The following is a 14669-nucleotide window of genomic DNA, read 5'->3' on the forward strand; positions in this document are numbered from 1 at the left end:
TCAGACTGAAACACTGTATATGAACAAAACTGAGCAGGTGATTGTGGAATTCACAGTGAAGCTGTTTCAAGGGAAGTCATCAGTGGAGCATCCCATATAACCGTGCCTTCAAACTGAATTCAATTAAAATCATCCAAATAAATCGAAACGCACTGAAGTCAAGCCCTCTCCTGACAGCCGTAGCTTATGACTGCTCTCGTGTTTGGTAATCTGTGCACATGAATTATCCGCTTCTTCACATGTGTTCGTATAAAACACCTCTACATGAAAAAAAGCTGCAGTTGGGAACATGCTGTTGGTTTAATAAACAGGCAAATTATTCAATAAATGCATTAAATAAAATATGCATATTATAAGATTTGCATAAAGGGTTTGCCGCCTTGCTCTTGCACTCCAGATTACTAAAAATCAAAAAAAAAAAAAAAAAAAAACCTGAGAATGAAAAGCTTCAAAACCGTATTTATTTTCCTCCTTGCTGTAGCAGTTCCCTGGAATTTCTCCTTTAAAAATCCTATAAATGTAATTGTAAATGTCCTATATAGCTACAAACTATACTCATTATGAAATCTCCCCATGTCTGGCAAAAACAACAACAACGTTTCAGCTGCACTGAAGATGCACAAACTGCATTTCTACTGTAAACATTTCAGAATGTTCTGGAAGGACATTCCATATTTCGATTTAAACATGTTTTTTTTTTTGTTGTTTTTTTAAAGAATAGGATTGTCTTACTATATACGTGTTAGGATTCTATATATTAAATCATATAGGGAATATGGCAATTTGGTATCATGATCTTCACTTAAATATTTCCTTAAAATCTCTAAATGTGTTGTCATGTTAGCATTATTATTAGTGATCGACCAGATTTGAATACTTTATGTTTGCTGTTCCCATTTAAAAGACATTGAAAATTATGATTACAATGAGACATAACCATATTATTATACTGTATCCGTGATGTTTTGTCCCCACAATAAACATGAAAATATCACAAACTGGTAATGCGTGTCAGTGTCTCTCTAGTAATTTTTTTTTTTTTAAATAAAATGGTCCCACTGAGGTTTAGGAGGACTGACTGGGTGCAAACGTGAAGAATATGGCATAGCATTAATATGAATCAAACCAGATCGTATTTATCAATTAAATCTCAGCTTTTAGCTAAGATAAGGCTTTGGGCTTTATAGGATACATTTAATGAGAATTTGAGTGAAATGTGAATGAGATCCTGCGAGGATGATAGCAGATTAGGATTATGATTGTGGGATGTTCATGTTCTGCTGGTGTTCAGTGCACAGCGGGCATTCTGTCGAGGCTGCGCATCGTTCGCAGTGCAGGCCATGTTGGCATTGTAACGTCACTGATCCCATCTCATCGCAAGATACACAATATAACCTCTGCTTCCTGAACACAGCCTGAGGGAAGAGAGGAGAGAGATTCAATGCTATCCAACATGCTTTATTATTCATCTAATTGGGCTCCATTGGTACTTCACATTATTAGGTGAACATTAAAGAAATGTCTAGGTCGTATTTTACCAGAATTGAAAGAAAAAAAGTTTGCTCAGAAAATTTGTTGTTCAGAAAAATGCATTCATTTGTAAATTTAAATCAGCCTTAAAATTAAAATGACTTTAAAATAGTATAACGTGTTTTTCTATAATAAAATATAATATATAAAGCAATGCCTAGGTTATATATTACCAGAATCAAAAGAAAAATAAAGAAATTACATTTCTCATTAACAAACAAATCCTAATTTGAAACACCACTCAACCCCCCCCCCCCCCCCACCATCATAATAAATAATTGGTGTTTTAATTTAACGAAAAATATTTTAAAGCATAATTGCAAGTATTAATTCATTAAAATATAAATATTATATATGATATCAACTGTAATATAGTGGGTATCACTTACAATAAGGTTGCATTAGTTAACATTAGTTAATGCATTAACTAATGGGACCTTATTGTAAACTATATAATATAATATAATAAATATAATATAATATAATATAATATATAATATAATATAATAATACTTTTATAATGAATAATATAAATAATTAGCATACAAGCTTGAAACTCTTAATACAAAATATCAATTCTTACTATTCTTCATTAGATTTTTGGATTAAGTAAACCTCATCAGTTGTCAGGAAGCAGGTTTGTATTACCTGTTCTACGGTGCGTAAGCAGGAGCAGATCTGTGCCTGCAGGCTGCAGATGGAGCTCAGTGGCAGTCGGTGCAGTAACTGTAACTGGTGAAGCTGGAGATGTGGGTTCTCTGCGTGCCGTAGGCTCTCTAGGGCCTCCTCCAGGACAGCAGCTTGCTGTTGCGCCTCCACTTCAGCCTGAAGCGCTCGCTCCGCCTCCATACCCAGCTGTCCCGCCAAGAGATGAGATTCCTCTGCGTCTGCTTTTAAGACCGCCAATGACTGCAGCAGGTCACACAAAGCATACAGTCAAAACACTACCCATACTATAGGTCAACAAATAATTCAACTGAATTTAGTGGTAACTCAATGTTATGCATGGATTCTGTCCTAAGGAAATGCAAATATAACAGATTAATAAATGTGATGTGAACATTTTCATGAATGCGAATCTTAAGCCTGATTTCGTGTGGATGATTATCTTTTAGCACGCGATGTGCACAGACACATTATAGGTGAGCTCAGACGTGAAAGACTGTATCTCGAGTTAGTTTCATTAAGATTATTTTAACAGAAAATATTTGTTTTCGACATGACACTTCAAGCTTTCTTTAAATATACTGCATTTCTCATGACATTTTGATTCATTTTAGTGACTCGTTTCTGGAAGATATTCACAGAGACTGAATGCAGAGTGCACCATATTTGTTTTATTTATTTTACAAAATAAAACAAAAAAACGTTTTGTAGATATTGGGAGTGTAGGCTATAAAAAATAATAGGCTCGTGTATTTTTTGTCATTATTAAATTAAACAACTATGAGTTTCTCTTTGTAGTGTATTTTCTAGGTTTGAAGTAATTAGTAGTCTGATTACATACATGTATATATATATATATATATATATATATATATATATATATATATATATATATATATATATATATATATATATATATATATATATATATACACACACACATATATATATACACACATACACATACATATATATATATACATATATATATATATATATATAGATAGATAGATAGATAGATAGATAGATAAAATAATAAACATAAAATAATATATACACATATTATTGTTACTATGTATTATGTAGATATTAATTTAATTAAATAAATACGCAACAAATCTTGCCATCACAACCATGAATGTATTAATATATGACTGCCCCGCAATTAATTAATTATTCAAAAACCTGATGAACAACAGCCTGGAATATGTTTGTATTTTTTTACATATAAAGAGGATAACAAATTATATTTCCATGTGGAAGTCTTAAAGATACAGAACCAATATCATAATGAATAATTCTCTGAATGAAAAAAAAGGTGGAAAATTAGAAATTCATGGAAAACTAGACCAGCACAAGAAACCTTGTCTAACATTAGTGAAATTAGGGGAATAAAATTAAACATTATAAAAGTGTGAAATATGGTCCTTTAGGTACACAGTACACACAGATGGAGTCTGACCTGAGCCATCTGTCTCCAGCTGTGGTCCCAATGTTTTAGTACCCTGTGTGCCTCTTCCACTTCCTGTTTGAGACGTGACGCCTCGTACATGCTTCCTGTGGAAAGTAGGGCAGGAGGGGTACCTGGTGAAATTTGGCCTGTCGGAAAATGTTCCCAAATACTGCTGCTCATGCCATTTAAACCTACAAAAACAAAACAAAGCTATCATGTTAGATTGCATCCGCCACACAATCTATCCAGTTCATTACAGCAAAACAACACCGCTTTGTATTAAAAAGACAACTGGTAATTACATTTAATGTTTATACGACTACTATATACTGTACTCTCACTGCGCTTGTAAACAAGATAGTTGACCTAGATATGTCACAGGAGCTGTAAACTCATTCTGATCCCAAGAATGAAAAAACAGAGACTGCTTAACAGAGCTTAATATGGAGGGGGAAAAAATGCAGCTGACATAAAAATAAATAAAAATAACACAAACCTAAAGAACCATGGGAGGTCCCCAAAAAACTGCTCTCTGATTGGCTGGGTTGTGGCATCTGTGCAGAGAGGAATGGAGAGTGGTGGGCTCTGATTGGTGGAGAAGGTGAGGGCGATCTGAAAGGGGAGGGGCTACTGAGGGATCCCGGGATGTTGACAGGTGCTGAACTCTGTAACTGACTGCCTCCTAAGGAAAATGATTATAAAAACAGAACTGAAGATGGATGTCAATGTTGAATTTTCGAAGAGACGCTACAGCTTACAGCAGCAGCGATATCAACCTTTTTTTATATAAGTCAAGTCAAAATAGATTTTTATGGCACATTTAAAAGCAACCAAAAGAGTTGCACCAAAGAGTTGCACCAAAGAACTGTACAACAAAACACAGTATATAAAAAGCACAATAAGAATATGCATTATATTAAAATTTTAAATAAATAAACACATTAAAATAGAATCAGAGCAATGATAAGACTCATCACCAACCCAACATGAGACCCATGCTGGGTCGAGCTGAACTCTCCAGACTCTTCTCAAGAGCCGAGACTCCAAAGTCATTCAGATCTAAATCATCCAATGCAGACTCTAGTCAAAACGAGAAACAGAAGCCGTTTTAAAAAACAGAAGTCTTCTGTTATTTTACTCAATGGTAAAGCTCAATTATTTATATTTTTTGCACACAATTCTAAACAAAAATTAATAAAAGAAACACCAATTCTTAAAACATTTTGTGTAGAACAAAATAAAAATAATTATTTTTATGGGATAAACTCTCTCTCACTTACCCACTACGGACTCCACCGTGTCACTTGTAGGGTAGAAGGGAAGAGCGTTGGCGTTCATGCCTGAAGACGGGCCTGGGGGTGCAGGGCTGGGTGGGGTGGCTGCCAGACTGGAGGGTATGCTGGAGGACATACTGCGAGGACTGCCGACAGGCAGAAACACCAATAAATCCTGAAAACACACAACATGGAGTACTGCAAACGGTGCTTGGCCTATTGGTAATTTTCATTAAGGTCTGTTTTGAATCAGTAGGTGCTCTGTACCTGTTTGCTGTGCATGGATGAAATGTCTCTGATGCGCTGTTCCATTAAAATGCTTTTATGTTTGGCCTGTATGAAAGATATTAAAGTTATGCTAAAATATTTGTTTTTCCTTATTTCAATTTGAATGTAAGGTATCGATTTGTGGAATGTATTGAAATGTCACCAAAAAGAAACTTTACGTCACAAAGAACTACATTACCATTCAAAGGTACGTTTTTTTTTTTTTTTTGAAAGAATGAAATAGATAGAACGCTTGGTTCTTGGTTCTTAATAAATGCGACAGTGTGACTTATATATGTTTTTTTCCTCATCGTGACCTATTTTTGGACTGAAGTGACTTGTACTCGGGTGCGACTTACAGTCCAAAAAATACAGTAATAAGATACATTTATTGAGCAGAAAGTCAGCATATTAGCATGATTTAATGAGTCACTATACACTGTAAATTCAGCTTTGCCATCACAGAAATAAATGACATTTTATAAAATATTTCACAATATTAGCGTTTTTACAGTATTTTTGTTCAAATAAATAGAATTGATAAAAAAAATAAAAAAAAAAAAAACAATTACTGACCCCAAACTTTTGCAGTGTATCATAATGTATTTCTAGCCAAATAACTATTTTAGAGCAGAGCAAAAAATTTTACTTTAAAAATGTTAAGATTACTCATTTTTATTACTTGTCCTAGTCTGGAGTCATAACTTTCAAATTCCTAGGTTTTGTATGACAAAGGGAACCCTGTGTTTATCTGAGAAACACAGAAGTCTTCTAACTTACGCCTTCAAATAAAATAATAAATAAAGTTTTATTGTTATACCTGGTCCTCCCTCTCAAACCCAGGGGCTTTCCCATACCCCCCCTCTCCTCCTGGACTGGCCTCAAGACTGAAGGACTCCTCGAACAGAACCCTTCCCAGCAGCCCTTCCTCTGTGCTGGCACTCAGCCCACTCTGGCTGAAGTCTTCTAAGGAAGCAGAGAAGGAAGTTTCTAGCGGAGGTGAACTGCATTGTGCGGCCAGCTGCTCATCACTGACAGTCACTTCTGTGAAACAAACCAGAAATGACACACAAGCATGATATACAGTACAATACATTATTGTATTGTATATCTATTATAAGTTACTGTGTAAGATTTTAAACATCCAATAAAAGAGTATAACATCACCTGATAACTTTATAAAATGTAAGCTTACTTTCTAAATGAGCAAAAGCACAGAACGGCCCTCTGGGACAGTTGCCACTCTGCTGCATGTCATTGCATTTGGTGGATTTGTAGATCTGTAGAGAAAATAAATTCTGTGCTTGATTTTACAGATACCTCACGGATGTTGTTGTAATGCTTCCAAGAGGGCCTAAAAATAACTTTAAAATATTTCAATCAGGAAGAAACAAGGTTTAAATATGTTAAAATAACTACAAAAACAATGTGTTTAAATACATTGTTAAAAAATTTAATTTCTAGACCTGAAAAGTAACTCAATTTAATAAAAGCTTAAAATTGCATGGCCATTTTTATGAAGAATATATATTTTTGTATAATGCCAAGCTCTAGAATATTTTAGCGGGTAAAATTTGTAATTACAAATATTAATTTAAAAAAATTAATTAATAGAATAAATAGACTGAGACACTCCTAAAGCTTAAATTTAACTATATTACAGTAAAGCTTAATTATTATATACATTTTTGTTACTTTACAGACACTATCAATTTATAAACCCTATATATGCTCAGGTTCTCGCTTTTTTTCCACAGATTTTATCCTTTGCCAGATGAAGATGTTATATGGTCACAGTACTAACACAGGATGACTAATATTAACACCACCAATCAATAACTTTAAAAAAAGAGCCTCTTACGCCAAAAGGCCAAACAAAATAGCAACTCTAATGAGCATCTCAAGCACAGCATAATCAAATAGTCACTGCTTTATTACATTACATCCATAAGTACCATGCAAGAACATGGATGCCCTTGTTCTTACAGGAAATGTTGATGTTGAACAGACTCCAGCTGGGTTAGATTGAGTGTGATATACCTCCGGGTGGAACTGCTGTTCTGTCCGTGTGTGGCAGTACTGGCAGCTTTCTCCACTCTCACATTTACTCGGGTCCCCCCACTCATCACTGTGCTTCACTGAGGGACACGGCAGAGATCTCCAGGAACAAAAGAACACAGCACCATTAAAATGTATTACAATGACAGAACATGTCTGTCACCTTCCTACGAAGCAGGATATAAACTATTTAAATGGAAGTTTGAACACATAGCAGTCTGATGTGTCATTACTTTTTAAAGAAAAGAAAAAAATCAGGGGTTTCCAAAGTGCAGGGGATTTGTGAGTTCATAAAAAAATAATAATTGACTAAATAAAAATGTCAAATGATAGAATCAATAAATAAATAATAATTTAAAAAAATTTACATGTAAAAATTTTTTATCTCTCATAAATTTCACATGAAGCATGTGGAATATAGTATGCAAGTTGTTTCTGGCTTTTTTGGTCACTAAAGCTGCGTTTCCACTGCTGGAACTTGTCCAATGAACTTTCGGGGGCGGGACTTGGACGCTAAACATGCTGGTTGGATGAGTTCACGGTTGAGTTGTGACTCCAACCACCATTTGTTCGAATAATTTTTCATTCTGTCCTGAAATGTAGTTTTAAAACTATTTCAGGTGATAATGTAGTTGTTTAAAACACAAATCTGCGGATTATTTATAAAGACAGCACCTATTTAAAAATGTGTTTCGCTGATTTCGGAGACGGTCAGCTCCACGCGATCAGCGGGAGCTCAGTTTACCGACGAGAGCAGCCTCACCTCGGCTAAACCTTCTGATATGTGCCGCTGGCTCTGATGTCTCTTTAGTGATTAAACATAAAATTTCATTTGTTTTGGGTAAATCTTTGGTCTTTATTCAATATATGTTAAAATACAAAAAATTAGGTAATTGACACAATATTTCTTTTTAATGTAATGTAGTCTGTATATAAACACATTTCCCTGAACTCAGTACATTTCTGCAGCTATTATTACGTTTAAATGAAAATGAAAGGTGGCAGTGGTATTTTATATACCATTTCGTTATTTATTGTAAATATACAGAGGAAAATTGCAGTAGCCAAGGCGAGCTGACTGATGTTACCAAGTACCCTGCTGTTTGCAGAATTACCGGTTTTGTGTCGTCCCGTCCGTGGGAGATCACACTCCAGAGTCGAACTTGCAAAGTCCGAACTACCGAGGATGCAAGTCCAAAATTTGTGTACCCTGTATTGATAGTCGCACACAGAAGTCTCCAGACTATTTGCCTAATCTTCCCGGTACTTTAGACTGAGGTGGAAACACAGAAAACAACAGGTCTGGGGGGAAAACAGTTCCTGGAACAATTGTTCCGGGTAATTTCAGTGGAAACGCAGCATATGCTTTGAACTGTTGTTCATTAGATTAAGATCTATCTGTTTCTGTTCTACTGAAAACAATAACAGCATACTGGTTTGGAATAAAATAAAAGTGAGAAAAACTGGCTTTTTTAAATATCCCTTTCGGATTTTTCTCAAATGAAGAATTAGTTGTTCAGACCTGTATTTGTGTTTGTGAGGGCTCCGTCTGCGGTCTTTGCTGTTGTGATAGTAGGGACACGCATACCCCTGACGACACAGCCGCGGAGGTTTTTTGCAAAGCTCTGTCTTGTAATGGGAGAGCACGAAACTACTGTCTGCATGAGGAGAAATAAGCACAGAACAGCATGAAGAATGACATATAAATGTATTGTTAGGTTCATTTTGAAGTCGTGTGTAGAGGCAGATTACACCTTGCCAGCGTGGATCTTCACTCAGGATCTTTTCTATGAGTGCAGTGCTGGCCACGACTCCTGACTGCCCTTCTCCAGAGGTGCCCTCAACCAATCCAGTAGCAGCTTGGGCTTCTAACACCTGAGCCTCTCTTAACAAGAAATTCAAAATACATACATCAAACCAAGGAAAACTTTACACTACCGTTCAAAGGTTACTTTAGGGTAGGGCTGCACGATGTGTCGTTTAAGCATCGATATCGCAATGTACGAATCCACGATAGTCACATCGCAGGATGTGCGATGTAGGCTGTCGTAGTTGATCCGTTATTCATTAACTGTACAGGCCAGCTGCTCCCCGGCCCTTGACGAATGTGATTCGCGGATTAATTTCACAGCTTAACCATCATAGAGTGAAAGTTTATAATTTGCATGTGTTTTTAAGTCCTGTCAGTTTAACAGGGCAGAGAGAGAGAGAGCGAGAGAGAGCGCATCCACGAGAAAGAGCGAGAGAGAGAGAGAGAGAGAGAGAGAGAGAGAGAGCGCAAGATAGAAAGCGATCCCCGGCCGCATGCTCACCGTCTTCAAACAACACTAGCGCCGTCTTGCTCTCTCTCCCTCGCGCATATTAATCAATTGACATGATGGTGTTGATGTTTGAATCATTTAAAATGAGAATGTAAGTGTGCTCACCCCATTTTTGTTTGTAAGAAAAAATTTGATTAGATTTCATATCGCAATATATATCGCAGAAAAATAAAATATCGCAATGTGCAGCCCTACTTTAGGGTATGATTTTCTTTACAATAAATGAATATGTTTATTCAGCCAGGATGCATTAAATTGATCAAAAACAGACATATTCTTCAGAGAATCCTGAAATAAATATGACAGTTTTCACAAAAATCTAAATCGGCGCAACCATTTTCAACATTGTTAAAGGGGGGGTGAAATGCTCGTTTTCACTCAATATCCTTTTAATCTTGAGTACCTATAGAGTAGTACTGCATCCTTCATAACTCCAAAAAGTATTTAGTTTTATTATATTCATAAGAGAAAGATAGTCTGTACCGATTTTTCCCGGAAAAACACGACCGGCTGGAGGCGTGACGTGTGGGCGGAGCTAAAGAATCACGAGCGCCAGTAGGCTTTTGCGTTGAGAGCCTTTGGAAGCTGTGACATTACCGTGAGGAAAAAAACATCATCCACAACAAACCATGGCTAACAGTCAGATTCAGCGTAAATTTATGATCCAGAATCAGATCCAGAGGCTGAAATTTAACAAGAGCAGCATCAGCAACGACGTCTCTATGTGGTATGTACTGAAACTGTATATATTTGCTTAGCGGTTTTGGAAAATGACTAAGTTCCACTTTATGTCATCTTTTTTTTTTTTTTTTTTTTTAAGCTGTACATGTCGAAAGTGCAGTTTGATGACAACATCGCATGTTGTTTACTTGATGTGCTTACGCGCCGATAGCTAAGTTAACAACACAGAGATATTTGAAGCAGTTTTACTCACCGCATGTGGTTCCAACACACAATTGTGACCCTTTTTCGTTGGGACTGAATTATCCTTAAGAAATAAACGATGTGCAAATCCGGCGTCAAACTGGGCCTTGTTTGTAAAACAAGCATGTTCGAAATGCAGGGAACAAACAAAAACACTTGCACAACTCCGTTGATGCTCTGTAAAAATAAACTCCATCCACTGGTCCCTTAATGCTGTTTTTTTTTTGGTAATCTGTGCAGGGTTGTCTTGCCCTGGCAACCAAAAATACACTTCTTTTGTGACATTTCGCGACGCTCTCGCTCTGATCAGTGAATGTCTGTGCTCTCAGTGCTCTGCTATACGGGAGCGCGCGCTCTTCCAGCAGACGTGCCCTTAGGACCCATATAAGGAAATTCTGCTCCATCTAACGTCACACAGAGCCATACTCGAAAAAAACTTTCCGAAACTTTGTTCCAAAAATACTCCTTCAAACGTACAACTTAATTTTTGAAACTTTGTCCATGTTTAGCATGGGAATCCAACTCTTTAACAGTGTAAAAAACTCAGTATGCATGAAATAGCATTTCACCCCCCCTTTAATGCTTCTCAAGCACAAAATCAGCATATTATACTAATTTCTGAAGGATCACGTGACACTGAAGACTCGAGTAATGATGCTGTAAATTCAACTTTAGCATCACAGAAAACATTACATTTTAAAATATATTTATAATGTATATAAAATAAAGTTTTTAAATGTTATAATACATTACATATCACTGTACTTTTGATGAAAAATCTGCTGTTTTTGTGAGCGTAAAAGATTCTTCCAAAAAAAACGTTTACAGATCTTATCGACCAAACTAAAGCACCTTTCACACTGCACGTCGGACCCGGCATATTGCCGGAACATTGCCGGGTCACCTTCTGTGTGAAAGCAAATACATCCTAAGAATTGATTCTGGCATTGAACCCAGGACGGGGACCTAGTAACATTGCCGGGTTCAACCCGGGACAAGAGCTGTGTGAACAAAAGCCAGATCTAATGCCGTGTCGAAGTGATGACGCACGTTTTCGCGCGACTCTTTTACCAGCTGTTTTGAAGGAAGATCAACATTCGCAACGAAAAAATAAGTGCAAACTGTAATGAAGCAGAGATCAGTTAGTTCCTCACTTTCCGCGCTGATGCCGAGATCGTTCGCTTACTTCAGTGAAAGTATAACATGCCTAACGTTTTCGACTCGTACATTACACGTCAAGCCCTGATGTCACGTGTCGTTACGGGATCTTTACAGGTTGTGTGTGAAAGCACCCACATATCCCGGGTAATCACTGGCAATGTGAAAGTGCAAAATCTAGCGACCCGGGAACAATTGCCGGAACACTTTACCCGTGTATTTGCCGGAATGGCAGTGTGAAAGGGGCTTAACTGCTAGTGTATAATAATATTAAATGTGGGTGCAGTTTAATGCATGACTTCATTTAAAAATGACTCTTTTATGTTCCAAAGAAAAGGAAAGATATATGTTTGGAACGACATGGTAAATAAATCATATAAGTGATTATTGCTTTAAAAGTCATCTGCATACCTGATGTCATAGACGGGGCTACGGAGGTCATGGGAGCCGTGAGCAAAGGCACAGTGAGGGCCGTTCTTACTGCAGTGGCCCTTCCCATCAGTCTCGTGGATACAGGAACCTGTCTTATAGTAACGCAGGTGATAGCGCCTCTCTGTGTCGCCAGCTGTCCGGTGCAGAAACGGACACCTGGCAGGACATAGGTACAGAAAGGCATTAGCATAAATTCAGACAGCGTGACTTAAAAAAAGGAGTTTCTGCTGGTTCTTACTCATCTCCGTCGGGACATGATCCATTGCCCTCATCGTATTTAACACAGTACACATCAGGGCTGTAATTAAATGTTCCATCTCGTCTGCGAATCGGCCTCCGTCGTCTTTGGTTCAGGAAGTGCCAGTGGAAGCAGGTGAAGGGCCTGTGCTGAGTGCACTTGTGCTGCACGAACAGGGAACACTGCTCCGTCCTGAACTCCTTCAGATACCTGGACATAGACCGAGAGATGCTACATGACATTTTGTCTGGCTATTAACCTTTAGCAGGTCGGAAAAGGTGATTTTTCAGAGCCGTAAATCTACAAGTGAACACTATCACAAGAGTGTTATATTTGCTTCAGGAGTCATGAAAAAAACCATTGAAAAAAGGGAAATATCAGAAATGTTTAAATCTTAAAATATCATAGAAAAGTACAATGAAGGAATATTGGTTATTTATAAGCACATATTGATCAATCAAAATTCATAGTGGTTTCGATGTCAATTGTGGTTATGTACATAATGCATTAGAAAACAGAGAATATAAAATGTATTTACAAATTTTAATTTCAATATAATATAGATGGATATACAGTAATGCAGCGTTTATTTTCGTATCCATGGCTCTCAATGAAGTTAGATTTTTGGCCATTTGTAGGAAAAGTTTGGGTACCTTCGGTTTATAGCAGTAATTCTCAAAGTGTGGTCCGCCATCGCCCCCTAGTGGTCCGCGAAACGATGACCTAAACTAGGCAAGTGTTTGGAGCCAGACATTGATGTGTGATAAGCAGCACCACCCGTCTCATTAATATTCACGTTAAGTTTTAGATGGAAATCTCAAAATCTAGAATCTACAGATCTATTAGTTTTGTAATGTACTAGTTTTTGTTTCATGTGTAAAATCCCAGTAATTTCAGTGATATTGGACATTAAGGGGAACATTCTTTTCAGCATTTTATTGTTACCATAGTTACAACCATAGACTTCCTATACCCACCACCTCAGTTTTAAACTAATGGCTCTTTGGAATGGCATTAAGTGGGACCTAGGCTGTTACAGTATGTTTAATTGCAGTTTTTTTTCCACATGTGCAGTTTGTTGTTCATATTAAGCTGCAACTCATTTCACATTTACTTTTTCAAATTAAATAAAAATGTATATAATAATTTCTGATCATATTATTGCATTTGTGTTTGAATAATTAGTTTTTTACTTGAAACAGTTGCATATTAAACTTAAATTTAGCTTATCCTTCCTATTTTGGTGGTTTTTGGGGGCGTGTTAGAGTGGGATTCTGTTAGGTGGTCCTCAGAAAAAAATTGGAAGATAAAGTGGTCCTTGTGCTGAAAAAGTTTGAGAAACACTGGTTTATAGTGATGAATATTGTATAATGCTGTATTCTGTATACACATGTACAGCTCTAAAATATATAAATATATAAACTACATAAGTATTTTATGGAATTAATTTCTATAAAATAATTAATTTTTGTATATAACGTTAGTTATTATGAACGACTGGACGAAACGACTGCTTCATCAGTGTTCTGAGATCAAAATAATTAATCAAACTTGTACTATGATTTCATGATGCGTAACACTTTAGACTAGATAAGCACCTTAAGGTTCGCCTTCTTTAGTGTGTTTACAAATCGCCAGAGCTTTTGTCAGGATGCTCAAGTGGATTCTTCACAACATCACTTCAATGCAATGCATGCAATCAATCGCACTGCTAGGCCTCCATAAAACACAGCTCTTGCTCTTGCTCATCACAGCCAGAAAACCCATCAGGAGTGTGAAATTGCTGATGCATGGAAATGTGTGACCTGCACCAGTGCTCAGGTGGGTGTAAAGGTGTTTCGTTACGTACGTGTAGTGCTGGGGTTTCTCGGGCTGTGCGTGCTGTGTAGCGGGGGACGTCGTGCCGCCTGTCGAAGGTGAGGAGCAGGAAGAGGACGATGAAGGTCCCAGGTTAGCCGCGGCACCGGAAGAACCGGCCTGAGATGGTGCTTTTGACATGATTTATCAATGTGTGGCCATCAAACAATTTAAAATTAGGAGAGCAGCGAAGTCCGCACTCTATTTACGATGTGCGCATGCGCCAAATCTGGCGAGGAGGAAATTCCGGGGCATTGTGATGACGTCGTAGTAGTGCGCGAATCGGTTCTTTCGAAACAGTTCGATTCGAGCGTCGCTCGGACCAATTCAGTTCAGCGCGAGCATTGATTGCGAGCATAGATTTGTTCTGTGAACTGATCCGTTGGAAATAATCAATTTAAAACAACGACGATCTAAACGGCTCTAGCTACGTCATAGAAAAGTGAAGTCAGAGATAACGAACAGAAGTAAATCCCCAAATTAAGAGCGAG

At 37.3% G+C, this 14669-nt stretch overlaps 1 protein-coding gene across 1 annotated transcript; it reads right to left on the reverse strand.

Annotated features, from left to right (window-relative positions):
- Positions 1-57: 57 nt before the first annotated feature.
- Positions 58-14669, reverse strand: LOC113105013 (RING finger protein unkempt homolog). The gene is made up of 15 exons (XM_026266178.1): positions 14171-14669; positions 12322-12531; positions 12063-12239; positions 9003-9133; positions 8771-8906; positions 7231-7348; positions 6386-6470; positions 6011-6234; positions 5191-5256; positions 4930-5098; positions 4631-4729; positions 4146-4331; positions 3659-3840; positions 2179-2439; positions 58-1415 (listed from the first exon to the last, which is right to left on the reverse strand). Exons 1-15 carry the CDS (start codon positions 14317-14319, stop codon positions 1254-1256), a joined length of 2355 nt encoding a protein of 784 aa, XP_026121963.1. The 5' UTR covers positions 14320-14669; the 3' UTR covers positions 58-1253.

This window comes from Carassius auratus, chromosome 1 (assembly GCF_003368295.1).
Source record: "Carassius auratus strain Wakin chromosome 1, ASM336829v1, whole genome shotgun sequence".
In the NCBI taxonomy this organism is placed as follows: Eukaryota; Metazoa; Chordata; class Actinopteri; order Cypriniformes; family Cyprinidae; genus Carassius; species Carassius auratus.

Coding starts and splice junctions, on each gene's coding strand:
- LOC113105013 (XM_026266178.1), bottom strand. CDS start 14,319: ATGTCAAAAGCACCATCTCAGGCCGGTTCTTCCGGTGCCGCGGCTAAC. Junction 12,532..14,170: donor GAGAAACCCCAGCACTACAC/GTACGTAACGAA, acceptor GTCTATGTCCAG/GTATCTGAAGGAGTTCAGGA. Junction 4,332..4,630: donor CAGCATGGGTCTCATGTTGG/GTTGGTGATGAG, acceptor CATTTTCCTTAG/GAGGCAGTCAGTTACAGAGT.